General features: G+C 32.5%; 3 protein-coding genes and 4 pseudogenes across 7 annotated transcripts, besides 2 other annotated features; 3 read left to right on the top strand and 4 right to left on the bottom strand.

Annotated features, from left to right (window-relative positions):
• Positions 1–12025: part of a mobile genetic element that runs on past the window's edge.
• On the bottom strand, positions 2639–3673 carry TVAGG3_1002020 (annotated as a pseudogene). Its single transcript has one exon. A coding segment is annotated over exon 1 (1035 nt).
• Positions 4683–5888, bottom strand: TVAGG3_1002010 (keratin-associated protein family; the record flags this gene model as incomplete). Its single annotated transcript, XM_051254321.1, has 1 exon — positions 4683–5888. A coding segment is annotated over one exon (1206 nt), but the record flags the coding sequence as incomplete, so codon positions are not given.
• TVAGG3_1002000 lies at positions 6092–6910 on the bottom strand (annotated as a pseudogene). Its single transcript has one exon. A coding segment is annotated over exon 1 (819 nt).
• On the top strand, positions 7490–7702 carry TVAGG3_1001990 (uncharacterized protein; the record flags this gene model as incomplete). The annotated part of the gene is made up of 1 exon (XM_051254320.1): positions 7490–7702. The coding sequence occupies one exon, from the start codon at positions 7490–7492 to the stop codon at positions 7700–7702; it is 213 nt and encodes a 70-aa protein (XP_051079894.1).
• Positions 12026–12480: 455 nt separating the features above from the next.
• TVAGG3_1001970 (uncharacterized protein) lies at positions 12481–13318 on the top strand (the record flags this gene model as incomplete). Its single annotated transcript, XM_051254319.1, has 1 exon — positions 12481–13318. A coding segment is annotated over one exon (838 nt), but the record flags the coding sequence as incomplete, so codon positions are not given.
• Positions 13319–14271: 953 nt separating this feature from the next.
• Positions 14272–22521: part of a mobile genetic element that runs on past the window's edge.
• On the top strand, positions 15945–16610 carry TVAGG3_1001960 (annotated as a pseudogene). Its single transcript has one exon. A coding segment is annotated over exon 1 (666 nt).
• Positions 19605–21913, bottom strand: TVAGG3_1001950 (annotated as a pseudogene). Its single transcript has one exon. A coding segment is annotated over exon 1 (2309 nt).

The raw sequence follows: 22521 nt of genomic DNA, 5'->3' as shown, positions 1-22521 counted from the left end.
ATACTTATAACTCTTTTCCTTTCCTTTTGGTACTGAACGTGGTATTCTTTTCTGTATGCTTTTGTCTTTGGATTCAATGACTTCATCTTTTGCATGAAGTTTCTTTTCCATCTCTCCACGTTCTGCTTTATATAGTTCATCTAACATCATGAAAATATAACAAGCATAACGAGGTGAAGCCCACATTGCTACAGCATTTACTAAAAGTCTATGAACATAATATCCTTTCAAACCAGGAGCCAAATTCTTGCGATTTTCGTACGGAATCTCTTCTCTCGGTTTTCCGAGGGAAGCAATCATATGAGGAAATTCTTCTAAAAGTTCTTTTGTCTGTTGGTTTTCAAACCAATGATATGCTTGCTTTGTAGAACGAAGAGCATTCATTATACTTTGCATTTGGTACATGTCATCTTTGACTGAACGAATGAGACGTAACTGTTTGTTATACTGTATGTATTCGTATTCTTCATTTATAGCTTCATGAACGATAGCAGTTGTTGTGTTCTCTGTTGTTGACATTACTGTTCTTACATACAAGATAAAAAAATAAATAAAAAAAATTCTAACGTTATTTTTCTGTGTTAAAGAAATGGTAAAAATAAACGCTTTACATGTATTTTTCAGCAACTTCGTCAAATAATTTTATAGCTTTATCTATCTCATCTACTTCAAACGTTTCTTTACCTTTCATGGGAGCACCATACATTTTCTCAAAAACTTCAAGCAGTTCTGTTTCAGCAGCTCTCATATCATTAACAAACACAACCTTGACTCTATTGACTGTACTGTCATATCTTTGAGTTATATTATATGTCCTTCCTATCTTATATCTTTTTGTGTTGAAGTCCTTCGGTTTCTGAACGATATAAAGTAAGCCTTCACTGCAACGTTCTGAGTCGAATGAACCATATGTTATGAAGTTATATCCAACAACTGGGTCTAACCATAACAAAACTATTGGTATAAGACTTTTGTCTATAAGATATGCTCTTGTTCCATGAAATGCTACTGATATCATAAGCTCAGGATTTCTTGTCAAAATTTTCTGAGTTGAAGCATTTCTAACCCAGTCGTTTGTTTTCTTTCCAGATGGAGATATAATGTCTGACAAAGAATATTTGTTGTATTTCTTTGAGTATCTTACGTTTAAATCACCTATTCTAACCACTTTGGTGTCATTGTCAATCTTTCTAACTGTTTCAAACTCAATGTTTGACATTACTGTCTTTACATACAAGATAAAAATTTTTCTTAGAAAAAAATTAGCGTTATTTTTCTGTCATAAGGAAATGTCAAAACTCATGAATTTTCGTGAATTTCCTTAAGATAGAAAAAATAATGTTTATGTTAGCATGTTAGATCTAACACGTTTTCTAACCACTTTTCTAACATAACTATTTACAAGCGTTTTACATGGTATATGTTGCGATGGTTCATGACTTTAAACAGTTTTGTAGCTTCTATTTCTTCACGAAGGATATCAAAAATTTTAACTATGCCGAAGGTTTCTTTATATTTCTTCTTGACATCAGATAATAGGAAATCGTCAGCTGTTGGATAGTTTTTGTTCAGAAATGCTAACATGTCCATTTTATCTTCTGCTGGTTTCTCTACTTCTTTCTTTAAGTCAGCATAGTCGTTTCTCATACGTTCTATCTCTTTGACGGAGTAGTTATATTTCCTCATTGCTGCTTTACATTTTGAACATTGCGGATTCATTTTTGCGTTATACATTGAAATTTGACCTGCTAGAACAACTAAGGCGTCAATGGTTTTCTTTAACTCAAAAGTTGTTGGTTTTATTTGTCCATTCCATATTTTACATCTTTTATCTTTATCTCTTATCTGCCATACATATTCAGCAACTAATGAAACAAAGTTGTCGTATGTCTTAAACTCCCCAGATTTATATATGTCAGAGATGTTCTTATATACCATGTCGCAATCTTTGTCCATAACTTTATGGTTGCAATGATATCCTAGAAACTCATAGTTTACTTTACGTATGAACTTCTTTATTTCTACTGAGTCAGTTGGTTTCACTTCTATTTCATCGAATTCATGAATAGTGAGCTTTTGTTGTTGGATTTCAGGCAATTTGGGTAAATGGTCAATAATATCCTGCATGTCATAAAGATACTGTTCATTTGTTTCATCTTTCGCACTACAGTCTAAATTACTTGTTAAAAGTTCTTGCTTAATTCTTTGTATTTCTGTCTCAAAAGTATATGAAGAAGGAATGAAGCTTTTCATCTCTACTAACATAGATGTTGGATTCATAACTAAAGAGTTTGGTGAAGTTGTTTGTTTGAAGTGTTGTAGAACCTATTGTTGAAATCATATCTTTACATACAAGATAAAAATTTTTCTTAGAAAAAAATTAGCGTTATTTTTCTTTCATAAGGAAATGTCAAAAATTCATGATTTTCGAGAGTTTTAGACCATGTTAGAAAAGTGGTTAGAAAACGTGTTAGATCTAACATGCTAACATAAACATTATTTTTTGTTCATTTATGTTAAAATAAATGGTACCTTTAATGATATCATGACTGTTCTCGTTCATGTCTGATTTACATCTAATGAAAAAGTTTAGAAGAATTTTCTTATTCTTTCTGGCATGTTTTTATCTTTCCAATACTCCCGCTCTAATGGTCCCAGATGTGTTGGCTTCGACTCTCTCAAGTTCTTAGATGGTATAACATCTTCAACGCCTCCTTCATATCTTACTTTATAAGTGTCATCGTTTGTGTTATAGCCAAGTATTTCAATAACCACTCCTCGCTTTGCTTCGTCAATGGTTTCAGCAAGTTTGCCATTACTACTTTCGACTAATTTATGACGAGGATAAAACGCAATAGAGTCGTCAGCAGCTTTTATAAGATATCCATTACCTTGCGTTGAATCTACTATATAATAATTTCGACTTAACCTTAAACGTTTCTTTGTCAATGGTTTGTCGTCAAGAACTACACGAACTTTTGTACCAGGAATGAGGGTAAATTGTGTTGAATTTCTGATATTTTGTGTTTGGCTTCGTTTCTTTTGTATATACTTTTCTTCTTGTTGTTGTGTCATTGAATTTGGTGTATGTCCTGTTGTAGAATTTGTTGAGGAATTATATACTTCGAGAAAATGTTTCATTGTTTCTTCGGTAAAGTCTCGCTCTTGATTTAAATCTCTGAGAGTCCTTATGAAGCGGTTTATGATGCCGAGTATGTTATGGTTATGGTCTTCAGTAGTGTAGTGAGTTATGTTATGCTTAATGAGAAATTCTGTGATTTCGTTGCTGAGGTATGCACTGTCTTGGTCTGATGTTAAAGTACTTGGGTTGTTCTGCTACAAACTTTTGTAAAACTCTTAACACTTCACGAGTTCCTTTATTCCTCATTATATACGCAAAAGCTTTGCGAGTGTTAACATTAATGAAGATGAGGAATGGTTTATGTCCTCCTTTTCTGCTTTGAATGAGAGTGTCAAATTGGTATGCGTCAGGAGTGTTGGAGTAAATTGGTAAAAAGTAGTCGTAAGGGTTTATTTTTGTTTGATGTACAACATTTTTGTCAAAGAACTTTTTCACTTCAGCTCTGTTAGTAAATCCCCAACTTTTTGCTGCTTCATTGAACTTCTTAAATGACCTCCATGGATGTTGTTCGAATACTTCTTTCAAGCTCATTTATGTAAAGTTAAAGATTTCATTGAACACGGTACCATGCGAATACAGTCACAAATGGTGGCATATAATCTTCACCCGAGCCTGTTGGATTTGTTGTGAAAGTGTGTGAATGATTTCCTGTGGTTCCACAGAAAATACCTGTGCTTGAATCTACTGGGTCACTTGAAATATCATATCTATTCATTCCCTGTCTATCCGAACCTGCTGCAAGATTTGTATAACCTCTTTTTGTTATTGAATGTGAATGATTACCTGTTATGTTTGTAGTTCCTGTATGAGTGTGTGGTGGAAGGTTTGCTTCTTTAATTTTCTTCGAACCTCCTGTTTGCTTTGAATATCTAGCACAGTATAAGAATTTATCTACAATCTGCTTCCACGTACCAAAACCTAAAACACTTGCTGGATTTGTTGAGTTCATTGACGTATAAATAGAACCAACAGGATATAATGTTTGAAGTATTTCTGTCTTTAATGTTTGAAGCTCTGTTTTGTCTGCTTTCTTATCTAACATTGTTGGTAGTTCATATGCTTCAAAGTTTCTGGCATGATCTTCGATATTCCTGCAACTGTTATCTAAATTTAAGCGTGTCTTTTACACTAGTGCTTGGATTCTCTAAAGGTGCACTTGAACCAAGGTCAAGTTCAATATTATGTCGTCTGCTCTAACAGTAGTGAAGGATTTATGTGTATGGTTCTTGTCAGCTTTATTATCATATAAATCTTGAGCAGTGAATTTAACATTATTTTCATCGTCCATGACATAAACATTTTTACAGCTAATTTCTTTCTTCGTTGTTATGTTTTCATTCGATGTTAAACCTTGTGGAAAGTTAGGAGGTTTATAATATAAAGCAGCCGCGTGCGGCGGGGCTCCGCCCTCCCCACCAGTTCCGCCAACCGTTCCTTCAATACTTTCTATAGCAACAGTTGAGAAGGAGTTATGTGTATGGTTTTTGTCTGCTTTCTTATCTAACATTGCTGGTAGTTCATGTGCTTCAAAGTTTCTGGCATGATCTTCGATATTCATACATTTACTATTTAAGGAGTTTAGTGTATCTTTTACACTAGTGCTTGGATTCTCTAAAGGTGCACTTGAACCAAGGTCAAAGTTCAATATTATGTCGTCTGCTCTAACAGTAGTGAAGGATTTATGTGTATGGTTCTTGTCGGCTTTACTGTCTAATGTAGCTTGAAGTTCATTTATATCGGAGATGTTGTGTTTATGAGATTTCAAAACTTTGTTCATTGCTTCGAGTTCAACTTTGTCAGCTTTACTTTTAATAGCATCTTCAAACGTTATTTTTGACTTAACTCTCAAAGTAAATCTTGGTTCAACTAATACACCTTTAACAGAGAAAGTAGAGGCATAAATTTCATCGTTATAACTAAATGCTTCTGGTGCTTTACCCGTGTCATACTGTACAGTACAGCTTATGTCATAACCTTTAGCACGAATGTATTTATATCTTCTTTCATTGGGGTCTTCCGTCTTCACTTCATCACTTCGTGTTAAATATCCATGGTAGTCCGTTATAATCTGTTCGTCTGAAGTTATATAATGAACGTGGTTCTTGACTTTATCACTCAGAGCTAAAAGCTCATTTTTGTCTGCTTTTTCGGCTAATTTCTCATTAACATCATTCACTTCTAATTCAACTCTTCCGCCAGAACTCTTATTATCATTAATCTTTTTCATTAATTCGGTAATTACGTCATAAAGACTATATTCTGTTTTCGGTTTTGTAAATAATGAGTCAAAATTTCTTTTCATCATTACATCGCTGACATTAATGATATCACCAATTCCTTTTTCATTTATTCTCTTCATTAATTCTGCAATAATGACGAATATATAATCTGTTAATTTATTCTCTTCATCGAGGGTTATAGAATGTTTTGAAATTGAATCATTAACTCCTCTAAATAAATCAATAACTTCAGGATACACGTTTTTAATGTCTCGAATAACCCGACCAGTATCCTGTTGTTCATGTTCTTCGTTCCCGTCGTTACGTGGTTTTATATCTCTAACCATCATCAACGCAGCCATAACCGGAGGGTTTGTTGCTATCTGTTCGAAAATCCGTCCGTTATGTACGGTATATCTAAATAATTTCTTTGTGTTTGTTAAAACATTTGAAACAAGTCTTTTAAAACCATCTACAAAATTTCCTGTTTCACCTAATGTTCTTGCAGCATTTACAAGCTCACCCATTCCCGCTTTTGACCCCAAAAACGTCCATATTGCATTTATTTCACTCTGTATAGTTGTCCATTCAGCGAAAATAACACCCGCATTCGCTAAGCTGAAAATGAAATTCAGTGGATCGAACTTAATTCCACCTTCTTTTTCAATTTCAACGAACTCACTAACATGAGATTTTAAGTATTCTTTCGTTAAAATTGTTTTCCCCGATGTTATGTCATTAACGAAACTATCACCGTCAAAAGTTAACGAATTCAATTTCGTCGTTGATGCTTTTATTTCATACACCGCTTTATCGATAGTTTTTGGCTCACCTTCTTTAGAAGCATATGAAACATTAATGAATGAATTATATGTATTCGTGAATGAATTAAAATCAATGATTTTCATTAATGACGCCTTTAATGATTCATTTACTGTCGAATCCCTTAAAGTAATTAATGAACTGTCATTTATGAAAGGTACACTGCAAACCGTCGAGTTTGGATCAAATGCTGTAGTTGGTGCAGAAGGATATTAATGATATAAGTCATTAAATCATTAAGTGACGTAAATAATGTTGTCGTTTTTGATTTAATTTCTTTAGCATCTGTTATATATGGTAATTTTATTTCTGTAGTTTCTGAATTAAAGATATTCGCTAAAATGTTTTGTAAACTGTTTTGAACAGCTGTGTAAACCGTTGAATCCGGAACTCTTACGATTTCACCGTCCTTAATAAAAGGCATTGCACATGGTGTAGTGCTTGGGTCAAATCTTTCGGGATTATAATTCAACATATATTCTAACGCTTCATGAACAGACTTATATACTGTTGTGTCGTTCTTCATGACAACTTCACCATTTACAATGAATGGCATAGTACATGGAGTTAAAATAGGGTCAAACTTTTCATAGTCCTTCCATGTTATGTATTTCTCGGTATTTCCATCACTGATAACAATATATTTGTCAGTAAGTGTGAGAGAGTATTGACCAAAATATAAACGTTTAGCTCTGTCAGCTTCATACGCATATGCAGCTATACTCATATTTTAATGAGAATAAAATGTTGTTCTATTTGCAAAGTACAGACCCAAACGAATACGGGACAGTAAAGCTACAAACAAACTTAGGTCTACAGAATGAGCGCTTGCATTCAGAATGGTTGACTTCAATACTATCGCTTCATTCGTTATAACAGATGAAACAGATTTCATGGAGCTTGAAATAGATGGAAAGAAGCACGAAATAAGATTTCACAATAATGTAGAATATAAGATGGAAACATTAGCTGGAGTGTTAAATGCTCTCATAAATACTACAATAAACAAGGATAACGAAGAAAACTTAATGAATGTTAAACTTATTGCAGGAGTTTTGAAGTTCAGTTATGCGAAGGAGTTTAAGATACCAAGAATGAGTCATAGAGTACAACTTCTTTTGGGAGCATACCATATGACATTTCCTTTGAAAAGTGTTGACAAAACGATTGAGATGAAATCTGTTCCATACGTATGTTATGGTAATTGTTTGTACATTGAGTCAAAAATAGCTAATGTCACAGGTATTTCAGGAGTTAATAGTAAAGGTTCAGTAGAATATAAATCCTTCTGTTATGAGTCAATTCAATGTTCATTCCAAACGTTCCTGTCATAGCAACTCATTTAGGTAAATGGGTTCGCATTAGTCCTCATAATTTGAAAGACATGCAATTCAGACTTGTTGACTTTCAAGGAGAGCCTGTAGAACTGAAGGCACCAGTGCGAATGACTGTTGAAGTTGACTTTTTAGAAAATATTAAATGCAACAGCTTACAAGAGAACTCAGAGCTAAAAATATAAAGTATGAATGTTATGTATTAGGTCATGAACTTTGGTTGTTGCTGTTTGATGAAACAAATGAGTTAGTTATGTCAGTCAAGAGAACAGAAAAATATTGTGTTAGTGAAAACTGCACCAAGTCAATAAGATTAGGTTTGCATTATGAAGATGAGTTCGATACTGTTGAAGAAGTTTTGGATAGATACAAAGTTGCTTTAATTTACTAAAACATATTTCAAACAAAGCTTATATTCTGTTGAAAGTTTTGTATACTCGTTCGAATATTTATACTTAAACTCAACTCCTGTAGTTCCTGGTGTTTCAATGATGCGGATGTTACCTATTTTCATGAATATTGTTTGACCACAGCATTCGATTTCAGGGTCGAGATAGTCAATGACACATTGCTTTCCTGTTATTCGTGATATAACATTTTCAAGGTCCTCCTTTGTTAGAATTATTTGGTTCTTACTTATAAGATTTCAAAAGCTTCTTATCGTCTTTGAGTAAAATTGTTTGGTATAACTGAAGAAGGTAATGGTCTACGTTATCTGAAGGATTTGTTTGAACATTTGTGTAAGGGTTGTCGTTGGCTTCTCTTGAAAGAATTTGGTCCAGTGGTGGATACTCTAACTTAACATCTGATGTAGCGTTAGCGTTTGAAGCTGTGTTTAAATTCACGACTTAAGTCTGGTTCTTTTTCTTTCAAACACTCTGAACTATAGTTCTTTATGACAATATTGTTTGTCGTTCGTGAGTCAACATTTGATGTTGGTTCAATTGGAACATTAACGGCACCAGCTAAGATGGATTTGCTTCTCATTTCATATAGAATAAAAACCTTTTATATGTATGAAATGAACAATATACTCGACAAGGGTTTGAATGTAAAGCTAACGAATGAAAATATTGTTGAATTCACTGAGACAGGAGCTGTGTATAAAGATGTAGAACTACTGAACAAAAGAGCTAAGGGAAGAAGCAGGAACATGAACAAAGGGTGGAAGCCTATAAAAATTTATGTCAATGATGGCTCAGGAGGTTCAAACATAAAGTATGCAGAAAGTTATAGAGTTTATGCTCTCAAAGGTGAAAAGCCTTCATTTAAGAACAGCTATTCTAACGCATATCCTCAAAAGCTAACGGATGGGGAAGTGGATGATATGAATGACAGCAAAAATATTAACAGAAATGGCGACAGAGATGCATGGAATTTGTTTACCATCAGTCAATTGAAGGTTAAACTTTAAAACAATGTTGGTCGTTCCCATGGAATATTTTTGACTTTAATGGTATTAGTCATGATATGAATCTCAAGGTATGAACGAGGAGAGATGAGAGACTTATATGCTTCCCAAATTTCTTCAAAAGGTAATGTTATACCTGACTGTTTCCAAATGAGTTCAATATCATAGCGTGAGAAACCTTGAAAGATAACGAAGTCAGTTATGAGACGTTTTATGTTTAAAGCAAAAACGCCATGTTTGCATAAGTATTGCTACAGTTAAATGGTAATGTCTGACTTTAGTTATGATGTTAGCTAATGGTGAGTCTGGTTTTGACACTAAACCTTTTCCGGCGAAGTCGTCACAAACGAGCAGAGTGTTTGAAGGATATTTTTGAAGGGGTATTTTGAAAGTTTTGACAGAATGTAGTTTGTAAGTCGTTTCATATCGTAAACTCCTGAGTATGACGTAAGTGGTGTTTGTCAATAATTCTTTCCATCTCCTCAGAAGTCTTTTGCATTCCTGACTGTATAAATTCAACGATGGCATAATATTTCCTCTTACGTCGAATGTAACGTTGAAGAAATTCAATGAGTTCACTGTCTGGAACTTTAACGACAGAGGCTTGAACTTTTGACATAAATGTTTTCGCTGTTGAGTCCATAGAGTCTGAAGTTGCTGATATAATGATTTTGGTCATAGTAAGAGTCGTTTCCTAAACGTTTCTGTTATGAGTATATGACGAATGAGGTTGAATGTCTTCTCTGAACCCATCTTCCACAATAGAAATACACACCATTTGAACAGAATTCATAATCTTTGCTGAAAGGAAGAATAAGAGAAGAGTTAAGTTTGTCTGTAGTTTCATTCATGTCTTCATCTACATCATGTATTAAATGCTTCATTTTATCTCCATTAAAAATGCAAGTCAGAAAATATTCAGAACATAGCACCGAGTCTAACTGACAAGAGTATAAAATATACTATGAACACGTTATGATGAAACCAACAAAATTCAAGAAAGTCAGTATACTTATGAATATCCAAGCACTGGGTAGAGTATGTAGGAGGTGAGAAAGCTATTGAAATAAGACAAGTTAGAAGTATTCAGCAGGAAGGACAATATTATTGAAGAACTTTAATGTTTTGAGATATAATGATGAAACAAAGAAGAATAGTTTCCCTGTTGCTGTGTATGTGAACTTAGATACAGGAGATGACATGAAGTTTTTAACACAAAGCTTAAATGGTAGTGAGAGAACAACTGACTGCGGAAGGGCATCCATTACCTTCAGAAGTTACCATAGCATATAATTTTGAAACAAATGCAATAGATTTTTAAAATCGCCTCTGCAAGAAGTCAGGTTTTACATTTAATGAAGCAGATGTATATTCGAATGAAAACTTCAAAGCTATTACATGGTTAGATAATGACGATTGCTTTAAGAAAAATATTTAAATTCAGTGACTCAAAGATGTCAATAGATGACCTTCGTGGAATGTTACCATCGACGTTTACAGTAGAAGGTTCAGCAGGATTGCTTACAAGATTGTCAATTGGTGGTATTTTGGTCTCGTGAGAACATTGTTATAAAATCCAGTATAAGTGAATTTGCTGAAGAATCTATATTATGTCTTTCAAACTATATGTATTCGCCGCGAAGCATTATAGTATAACAAACTTTGTCAGTAAGTTTAACATAAGACTTGTCGAACCTTCTTCAATGAAAAGATGTTGTGCTACCAAAAGATGGAAAGGATGGACCTCATTATTGATTTTAATTGCATATTAAATGAGCTTGTTCTTGAAGGTCATTCATGATGAATAACTGTTGTAGAAGATGTTAGCATTGTTCAGACATTTTGAAGCGTATAGATGATATAAGAAATAAGTTAGATAGACCGCAAAGCGTGAGGGCGAAGCCGTGAGAATGTTTATGTTTCATTGACTTTCTCCAGTAACGAGAACTTTTATGAGATAATATTGAAGAGAGATGATTTTAATATGGGGTAAATGGTAGCTTGGGCAGCTTTTAGGCGCAATGGGAACAAAAGCATTAGCATTTGGAGCAAAAGCACTTGGAGCTTATGACGCAGTAAATAAAATGAGTGGAGGAAGGGTTTCGAAGACATATAGATGCAAATAAAGGAAAGATTGGAGGCTGGGTTGCAAAGAAGTTAAGATTAAATAAAATAGGGCTCATAAATAAAGCATCCAATTTGGTTGCGATGAGTCAGAAAATGCTTTAGGAAAGGACGATGAGTTTGCAAAACACGCAAAAGACTTTAATGACCAGATGAAAGGTGAAACAATGCATTTAAAATAGAGTCAATGGAACTAAAGAAAATGTTTCTTCTCCACTAGTAGTTCTTCCGTATGGTCCCTATGGAATGTATGGAAACCCTTATGAACGACCATTTGACCCATTGACTGGTGGAAGTAACTGGTATCATTACGGCGAAGAAGAAAGACAGTCAAGTTGGAGACAGATGTTAAGAAGCAACTAAAAAGAATCAAGGAAGAGAGTTATAAAGCAATGATTCAACAGGGTGAAAAACAGGTTGAAAAAAGAGGTGAGATCTCACCATTCACCTAAATTTATTTTTGTGCTATGTTTTCATACGTGTGAGGGTGGTGATATCATTAATTTTAAGTTTATTTTTTATTTTATTTTTAAGTTTATTTTTATTTTTACTGAAAATTTTTATTTGGATGTAAATGACAGAACAAAGCAACTCATTTGAATTCCACAGTATACAAACATACATTTAAACATTTATTCTTCCTTCCTGAGCATAACATGTTCTTTTTTCAAATACATCGAGACCAGTTGATTTTCATTGACTGTGTATAATAGAAATAGTTATATCATTAAACCATACGATGACGAAGGTAAGTTATGTAAATTGTACGTTTAAAAAGTTAGAGAAAGTTTATGGCTTCAAGTATGACTACAATAGGGTTAACACTGATGATGAAGATATTGAGGAAAATTTATGAGAACATTAGTGAAGTCGTTAGTGAGAACGATAGTGAGAACGTTTATTTTTTACATTAGTGAGTTCGTTAGTGAAGTGGTTGGCGGCTTTGTAAATATTTAAGGTTAAGTTAGTGTTGGGTAAGGTGGAACGCAGTGCCGCCGTACCCAAGACTTGTATACTAACTGGAGTATTAGGTACTAAAGCAGGTAATCCGGCGATGGGAGCACAAGCAGGTAACGCAATTGGTGGAATAGCTGAAGGAATACTTAATAAAATAGGAGGTAGATAGTGGAAAAATAAATTATTTTTATCTTAGTATCGGTTGTAGTCTTTGATAAACTTTTTCTCCTTTATTTAATATTTCTCTTATTGGGCAGCTTTTGGTGTTATTGATTCAGCAACGTCACTAATTGCTTCTTTATTCTTAAATATCCAATTTGCTCCCTTCTTCAATGTTTCCCAAACTTTACTCGCTCCTCTTTTTACTTTATCCCACAGTTTCTTAAATATACCTGCAGCCATAGTTGATTATTTCATTAAAATTAAAAATTCATTTTCATCTTTTAATTTTGATTTTTTATTTATTAATAAATGACGACTAACTATTTAGTGCCAAACACTAAACCGATTAATGGAAATGTGTTTCATTCATTCGAAAAGATAAATGAAATATTCGCAAAGAATGACGGTAGAAGATATTATAGAGAACTTGAAAGTTCATGCTATGACTCTGATGCTCCATATTTTGATGATAAACAAACTCATTTAAGAATTACAAATCCGGCTCATGATGTGAACCAATTAGGTGACACATATATTAAACGCAAAGTTAAAGCAACTCTAGTTTCAAATAAAGCTTTCACATGTGATGCCGCTTTTAAATGCATGCGTTTATTCGTTGGTTACAAATCATCAAATCAAAGCTTTAAACAATTAGAAGTAGAAACCGAAAGAGGTGATGCCGGTTATCTTCAGATGGATTGCGCCCGTGAATCTTTCGCATTTGCAACATATAAACCAAAATCAGAAAGGAAAGTTAAAAAGTTTGTTCATTCGTTATATAATAATGTTCAAAAATATGATAACTCAGTATGTGGTAAATATATTGACCCTTCAGAAGTTTTCAAGAACGCAAATGAAGAAGTTGATATCACTTTTGATATGATTATTCCGGTAAATGATTTGTTAGCATTTCAGGCGTTCGATGATTATCCTAAATCATTTGGTGATATCATTCTTAAATATTATGTTTTCAGGGATACTTTAGTATTTTGTCAGGTTGACCCGTTAAGAGTTGCTGATTTACAAAATTACGTTTATGAAAAGATAACTGATGAAAATTATGAAAAGATTATGAATCATGTTTATAAATATGATCGCAAATTCCAACAAATCGGACTTCCTGCCAAATTAATTACAAGCTTAGCCGCTACATCTGCTGACGCAACAGTTGATAACGTTATTATTTCATGCACAAAGATGGAAGTTTTAGAGGATAAATGCATTACACCAGGATACGGTTTAATTGAAGAATCAGTTAAAGCAATACCACGTTTATTCAGTAAGGAAGATCCATTCATGATTCCAGCTCAACATATTGACGTTCGTTCACTAAATGGAGGTTGCATCACTCCTGAAGGTATCAGCTCAGATTTCTCATACGCTCTTCATAATGTTACAGATGTTGTGTTAACATTTCCGAAGAATGCAATGCAAAGAACAGTTTTAGAAAATCCAATGCTTCGAGGTCTTCAGGTCACTATAGATTCCAGAAACTTCCCCGATCAAGCGATGACCACAGTGGGCGACATATTCTTTACACGTATGCTTCAAGCTTCTGATTTAGATGGAGTGAATGAATGCACAGAAGAATACGAGGACTCATTAACTAGACCACTGAATGCAGATGATGGCACGCCATTAGCTAGAACATGGAAAGACCAAACTTCATTCTTATGCACTATTCCAGTTCAACGTGATGGAGCGGGTATATTCTTTGATGGATTAGAAACTTTCAACTCACAAGTTACAGTACAAGTGAAAGCTTATCCAATCATTCAGGGTGAAAATGACACTTACTGTTCAAAGGTGACAAATCCTCCTCAGGTTTGGTTTACTAGGACAACATATTGGACATGGACACCGGATGAAGGTTTGAAATATCATCCAACAGGTACACCACCACAGTATAGAAGTTCATATGATGAAATATTGATGAATAGAAATGTTTAAAATTATAAATTTATTTTTGATTAAATGGATTTAAATTCATCCACCCCTTATGAAGAATTAGCAGGAGTATATAATACATACGTAGATGATATGATTAATGAAGCATTGAGTGATAATAGAAATGCTCTATCTAAGGAAAAATTAATGAAAATTCCATATTCTGAATGTTACTTAAATTCAATCACTGCAGCAATTGGTAAACAAAATAAAGGTAAAACATTAACGATATTAAAACAAATTATCATTATTGCTAACACTTCCCCCTATTCACATGTGTTAATTTATATCAACCGTTCAGGTTCACCTTCAGATGATACATTTGAATCTTTAAAGCATTTAATCAAAATTCCAATTATTTATTTATCACAAGAAGAAGCAGAAGATTATTTAAAAAACTTTTTAATGTATAAAGAATTATATAATACAATCAAGAAGCAAGGATTAGAGGATAAAATTATTGATAAACAACGGGATGAATTATTTGAAACACTTTCTATTTCAAATTTTGATAGAGAATTTTTGCATTCACTCATTTTTCTAGATGATGCAGTGAAATCAAAACTAATAACAAATGAGAAATCATATTTTAATCAGTTATTAACTCAATGTCGACACATTCAGTGTTCATTCTTTATGGCTGTTCAATATTTCAAAGCATTAAGCACAAACATTAAATCAAATCTATCAACCCTTTTCATTTTCAGTGGGTTTAGTCGTCAACAGTTGAACGTTATGCTTTATCAAGTGAATTTACCAATGAGCATTAATGAACTTTACACACAATATCAGCAATTAGGTGAACATGGAAAAATAATAGTTGATTTAAATAAAGGAAGTGTTAAATTTGATTAACTTTTTATAATTAATTTTTATTTTTTATTTATAATTAAACATGACAGAAATAGCAAATCTTCTACAGGTTCCATTAAAACAAGGGACAAACAAAAAGGGTGCATATAATAGAACTATGAAAGTTCCTGATGGAATGAAAAATTAGTTCATATTGTTGCTGGTCTTCAAAAAGATGTTAAACAAATGAGAAAACGTTTTAACATTACCAGAAGCTCAAGCATATGCCAAACGTCATGGTCCAAATTGGAAGCACACGAAGCAGACATTACGGGTCAAATGGAAAACCTGATGGTATTAATGAAGTTTTCGTTACTGATGGTCAAGGTAATATTAAAGTCATAAATGGTTATAAATTAACTATAAGTAATTATCCTAAACGTAAAGCATATAATGAACGTTATCCTATGCAATTTGATGAAAATGGAAAAGCTGTTAAACAATACATTGGAGAAGGTGAAAATGGTCCAATTAATTCATACCGTCATAATCCATATTCTTATTTCAATGAAGAATTAAATGCTGTTGAAGAGGGACCGGATGGATTACCACGATATTCTAACCCGTTTGATGGTCAATATGCAAATATTAGACCTGAAATTTCAGCTAAGAAATTCTTTAAAGTTGCTTTATTCGATCCAGTTTTCGCAAATGTTAAAGATGAACTTAAACAGCAATTCCAACCAATTATAGTAGCAAGAATTGCATCAGGTGCTTTATCTCAAGCATTCAAAGATTTAATTAAGAAACCATTATATCAGCAACGTGGTTTAACTTATGATTTAGTTAAGGAATCAGATAAAAGAAAATTTGAGAAATCAAATGATTATAAGAATGCAATTAATGAATATATTCGGTCTATTAATTTCGATGAAAATGCTAAAAATCAACTTCATGAACAAATACAGGGAATAGTAGATTCAAAAGTTCCAGCAAAATAAAAGTTTAAATATATTTTTTTTATTCGATTATAAATGAGAAGACGTTTCACTAGTCAAAAGAACACTAACGCAAAAGCAGAGATTACGGTTGGTTATAACGTAAATGATGATAAATCACGAATTATTCAAAATGTTAAAGTTAATGTTAGCCCCGAATTAACAAGGTCAGCAACTCAACCAAATTTATTAACTCGTGACTTACCGAAGAATGAGGAGGAGCAAAATAAAGAAGATGGAGACCCAATCATTTTATCTGAACCTGGTAAAGAACCTGTTGAAATTCCCACTTATCCAGCATACCCCCCCTCTTTCATCAAACATCGAGAACCCATATAAAATAGACATTAATTCTGAATTAATGAAAATTTACCGTGATATAATAATTAATAATTATGATTCAATAATAAATTTAATTGATCAATCCGGTTTAATTATTTTACCTTATGAATCATTAATTCACATTATCGCCATTCTTTGTGATGTTCAAGATTCAGACGTTAAGATTCAATTTTTCATAGATGATGAGGTTTCATGCTGCGGAACAGTTGCAAAAATAAATCCTATAAAGGATATTAGCACAATTAAGATATCAAAAACGGAACAACAACTGAACTTCATTTAACATATAATGATATTTATAATAAAATAGTTGATGAATATAAAATATCACTTGAAAAATTCTTTGTTAAGACTATTTAATATTCAAGCATTAACATTATCGAATAATAATCTTTGAATCATAATCAATAATAATTGACCTTTCACCAGTTTCTATCGTTTGTTTTATTTCTTTTTGTTCCCCACTATCTGGATCGGTCATTGTAATTGTTTTTGTTATAGTATCAGCTTTATCTTTAACTTCAATCTTTTTTCCATCGGGATATTTAAACCAAAATTCCAAAAATTCGATATTGTCAATCTGTTCATATTTTAATCTATCAATTACATTTTTAATACCATCTGAAAATCTTATGAAATGGTCATTATATGGGTTTGATTGAACTAAATTTGAATGAAGTGAAATATAACCTGTTGATGAATATGACATTGACTCATATTTTCTGAAAACACTAAAATTATAACATGAATGAATTTCTTATTCGTTGAATTTATGAATTCTTGAGGTAATCTTATTCTAGTTTTATTTATCACTGGAAAATAACGCTTTACCATATTTTTAATCGTAATAAAAATGTCAATTATCAATATTATTTCGAATAATAACTGTGAATTAAATTTAACAGTTAGCGGAATTTATAATGTTACTCTCGTTTCTGTGAGTGGTAAATTTAATCCCATTCTTTAGACCCTTCAGATTATATATCATTTATTAAAGATGACCATGAAAAAACGTATGATATGTATATAAATAATGTGATAGCGAAATGGGATATTAACATGATTTTAAGTTATTTAAATGAATCATTTATCGTATGGTATGAAGAAAATTTTAAATCAAAACCTGATAAACTTTTTGAACTTGATGAAATAAATAACCTTATTAAATTTCCGCTGAAAATTAAATTTTGTACTCCTCATCTTCGTTCATCGTTGGGGATATTAAATTTTGAAAAAGATGTTGGGGATGTTTTGTATTCTGACACTGGTTCCAATTTCATTTTAATCAAATGTGATAAAGTTAATACCCCAATGAGATTTTCACATCAAACATTAGACCCTAACTCTTACCCATCAATACAAAACATTTTATCCATCAACTTAAACACATTTTCTTTATCATATCCGTTTCAATTATCCGGGAATTCATTTATTCTTCATTCAAAAGATTTATCAAATATTAAATTTAGAATAACTGACCTATTTGATTGTGATTTAGAATTTATGAATGAAATATTATGGCAATTTCAAATAGAGAAAATAGCTGATGAGATAACGGATTAAAATATTTATTTTTAAATCATAATAAATGATTAAACAACAGCAACCACAACAACTTAAGGTGCAAAACACCCAGGTCCTTCAGACCATTACATACGCCATATATGCATATAATTCAAAGATGGCAGAACAAACGCAAAGGTTGAAATATGGAGATTTGGAGATAGTATTGAAAAATGAACATTTCGAATTCGTTTGCAAAGGTGGTGCAGTGATATCAAATATAAAAGAAATTTTATTTATGAATTCAAAAATTAAAGGAATAACGGATGATATAACATCAATTCCACCAGAAGAACAGAGATATTACGCATTAAATGCATTTCCTAAAGTTTTGAAGATTGGAAGATTTAATTTAAATGAGGAATTCATAGAAGGTTTCCTAAATGACATAATGAAGAAGGTGGATAAGGAATATGTGGATAGTGAGTTAAATAAGAAGGCAAATTTGGTTTATGTTGATGAAAAAGATAATGAAATTAAAGAAAAGGTTGAATGGTATCATGAATGGACATCGGAGACTTTTAAAGTTAAAGCTGATACAGGATGGGTTTCAGGATGTTTAGACCTTAAAGCAGATAAGAACCATACACATAACTTCTTCTCAACTGTTGCTATAGAAAGTATTGAAGGAACGGTTGACGGAACTGATGGGGATGCATTATATTATAATCCTCCTAACTTTCCACAAGGTTTAACATCGAATGAAAACATAACAACGATGAAAAAAATTAAATGTAAAAATGTTTATGTCATGGATGATGAAAATAAAGTTAAATTCACTGCTCAAGATTTATATGATAAGAAAGCAGACAAAACAGAGCTTCAAACATTAAAGACTGAAATACTTCAAACATTATATCCTGTTGGTTCTATTTATACGTCAATGAACTCAACAAATCCATCAACAGTTTTAGGTTTTGGTACGTGGAAGCAGATTGTAGACAAATTCTTATACTGTGCTAGATATTCAAAGCAAACAGGAGGTTCGAAGAAAATTAAAGAAGCAAACCTTCCACCGCACACTCATACAGGAACGACAAACACAACAGGAAATCATTCACATTCAATAACAAAAAGAGGTTATACAAATCTTGCAGCGGGTTCGGATAGATGGGGAATGAATAGATATGATATCACAACTGACCCAGTAGATTCAAGCACAGGTATTTTCTGTGGAACCGCAGGAAATCATTCACACACTTTCACAACAAATCCAACAGGCTCGGGTAAAGATTACATGCCACCATTTGTGACTATATTCGCATGGTTCAGAGCTGCTTAAAGTCCTGAGCTCCAAAAATGAGACAACATGACATTTTGACAACACAGCAGGATTAATGTTTAGGGTAGATGGTTAGATCTAACCTCATTTCTAACCTCATGATTTACAAACGTTTAACGTGATATACGTTATGAATTTTCATGAATTTTATCGTATATGTTTACGTTAATGTTTTGTCATGATTTCATCGTAATGAGTGTAAATGACCCAAAAATAATGTTTACGTTAATGGTTTCAGGTTATTCAATAATTAATTATTTTTGAAGAACTGAAGGTGCTACCATGTTACCATGTGCTACCAGGTTATTTAACTTCTCTGAAAAAATGAGACAACATGACATTTAGACAACAACACAGGAGGAAGGCAGTTATGAATTATTTTTGAATAACTGAAGGTGCTACCATGTTACCATGTGCTACCAGGTTATTTAACTTCTCTGAAAAAATGAGACAACATGACATTTTGACAACACAGCAGGATTAATGCAAAAATAAATTCAAATCATACTTTATACTGCCTCATTTACAGGTATTTCATCGTCAGTAAATGAATTCTCATTATCGTTTGGTTCAACATGTTTATATAATCCTTTCATTTCTTCTTTCAAAACATAACACCATGTTTGTTTACCGTCTATTCTTCTATGTTTCCTATCACATTTATCCTTAATACTCATTTGGAAATTCTTGTCTTTCATGTCTGATGGTTTGCAGAATAGAGCATTTTCACACGTCATACCTGCACTCAATTCATCATAATGTGTATTTATCCATACATCTAAAGGATTTGTTGATAATTCTATTAAATCTTGTTTGGCTTCAGTCATCGGAATGATTCGTACATTAAATGATGAAAGGTCATATTGCATAAAATACGTCAGTAAATTATCATAAAATTCCTTTGTGCATGAATCCATTAAATTCTTGAAGTAATCAAATTGACCCTTGAATTTACCATTAACTCTTAAAACTACGTATCTTCTGTCTCCAACTTCAATTTTGACAGGGTAAACGTTATTAGTTACGAAAATGAAGTTTGCAACGTTCTGAGCTGTTCTTCTGGGTTGATTCTTTTCATTAATTCTAATCTCATTATCCGTTATAATTGATTTCAAAGCGTTGAAGTTTGCGAGTCTATCTTCACCTACATTCTTGAGTTCATTAAGTACAAGAAACATTTTATTCTCAACTACTGAATTGAAATTACCCGTTAGCTCACTTATTTCAGTAATGTTTTTACATGAATAACCAGCGAGGAGTTCAGAAATAATGTCTGTAAATCTGTTTTTACCTGTTCCCTGAAGTCCTTTCAAAATAATTGCTGTTTCATTCTTGATTCCAGGATGTTGAATCATTGATGCAATCCAGCCGAGAAGATATTTATACACTTCATCATTATTATCACAAATGGCTTCTTTAATGAAATCCATAAACATCTCAATTTTTGAGTAATCTACTTTTTCGAGAACGTTGTATTTATAACCCTGAAACGTTGAGAAAACATCTGGAGAATCAGATTTAAAGCAAACACCCTTAACAGTTAATGAAGACAATTGATTTAGTAGTACATCCCATGCTGTTATGGTTTTACCTTCTTCTTTAAATAATTTAATCATTTTGAGTGACTCTTTCATGTTTGATTGAAGAACGAATGATATTTGATTCATTTTGTCGTGGATATTATAGTCCTTTTGAATGAAGTATTTGTTTCCATAATCTACAAAACGGATTACACGTGATAAATCCTCAATTACTTCAGAACTGTTTTATACTGATGATTTTCAGCCTTGCGTCTAATATCTGTTATCAAAAACGAGTCATCAAGTTTGATATCAAATGTTATTTTTGGCTTACGTAATAAAGGTAAAACGTATTCATCATAATATTCCTTTTGATATAGTTTTAGAATCTTCACTAAAACAAATGGAGAAGTCATTAAATGTGCATATCTACTACGTGCTTTTTCAAAATTACTTTTTGCATTTTCAGTTAAATTGCAGAAGTTATAAACGTTATCGTAGGCTTCATTAATCAAATGATCCGGTAACGAATTAATTGCTTGAAACAGTGTGAATAATGTTATTTCTTTTTCTAAATTCATGTTTCCACCGTCATTATGTACTTCAAAATCACTGATGCCATCGACTATGCTCTGGGCAAGTTTATCGTCAATGTTTACATCTTTGTTTTCATTCATGATAGTCTTTATTTCTTCGTTCTTCTGTTCAACTCTTACCTTAATATTCAAATCATTTAATATATCATTCACTGTTCTAGTTAATGTTGAATCATAACTTCCGCGAATGAATGAGTATGTATTGATTGGTTCTGATGCATTCTTGCGAACTCTTGAATCAGCCATAACTACTAAAGAACGCTTTGAATCATCCATAGAAGTCATGATATCAATATCATAATCATTGCAAGAATAACATTTAATCATTCTGTTCGAGGTTGAATAGAAGAAATTAGTGTTACAATAAATGTGAAGACCTCCTGAAGCGGTTTTAACGATAACATCTTTATCCGAAAGTTTTGATAGAATGTCTTTTCTAACTGTTTCTTTAAGTTCATCATTGTACGATTTATTGATATCAACATCTATAATCGTTAAATTTGAAATTTTATTTACTAATAAAGCCATACCAGTTTTCCTTCCTCTTCCTCCATCGTGTTTGAGGTAGTTATGTAAATCAATCTTGTTTTCACCAATTCTTTCGTTGAGGGTTTTAGTTTCTGCCACAACTAATTCCTCAGCTAATGAATCAATAACTTGTTCATCAGAAACGATAAAGTTGTTGTTGTTTGTTGCTGTCATTTATATAGGAATAAAAAAATAAAAATAATTTTAAAACTAACTTTATTTTTGGACTGCATCATATTTTCAGGGCTGTTGTCAAAATGTCATGTTGTCTCATTTTTTCAGAGAAGTTAAATAACCTGGTAGCACATGGTAACATGGTAGCACCTTCAGTTATTCAAAAATAATTCATAACTGCCTTCCTCCTGTGTTGTTGTCTAAATGTCATGTTGTCTCATTTTTTCAGAGAAGTTAAATAACCTGGTAGCACATGGTAACATGGTAGCACCTTCAGTTATTCAAAAATAATTCATAACTGCCTTCCTCCTGTGTTGTTGTCTAAATGTCATGTTGTCTCATTTTTTCAGAGAAGTTAAATAACCTGGTAGCACATGGTAACATGGTAGCACCTTCAGTTATTCAAAAATACTTCATAACTGCCTTCCTCATTAATCCTCCTGTGTTGTTGTCTAAATGTCATGTTGTCTCATTTTTTCAGAGAAGTTAATTAACCTGGTAGCACATGGTAACATGGTCACACCTTCAGTTCTTCAAAAATACTTCATAACTGCCTTCCTCATTAATCCTCCTGTGTTGTTGTCAAAGAAAAATAAAAATTAAATTTG

This window comes from Trichomonas vaginalis, chromosome I, assembly GCF_026262505.1.
Source record: "Trichomonas vaginalis G3 chromosome I, whole genome shotgun sequence".
In the NCBI taxonomy this organism is placed as follows: domain Eukaryota; phylum Parabasalia; order Trichomonadida; family Trichomonadidae; genus Trichomonas; species Trichomonas vaginalis.
Note: the sequence above shows the minus strand (reverse complement) of the source record. Positions and strands in the feature narration are given on the sequence as shown.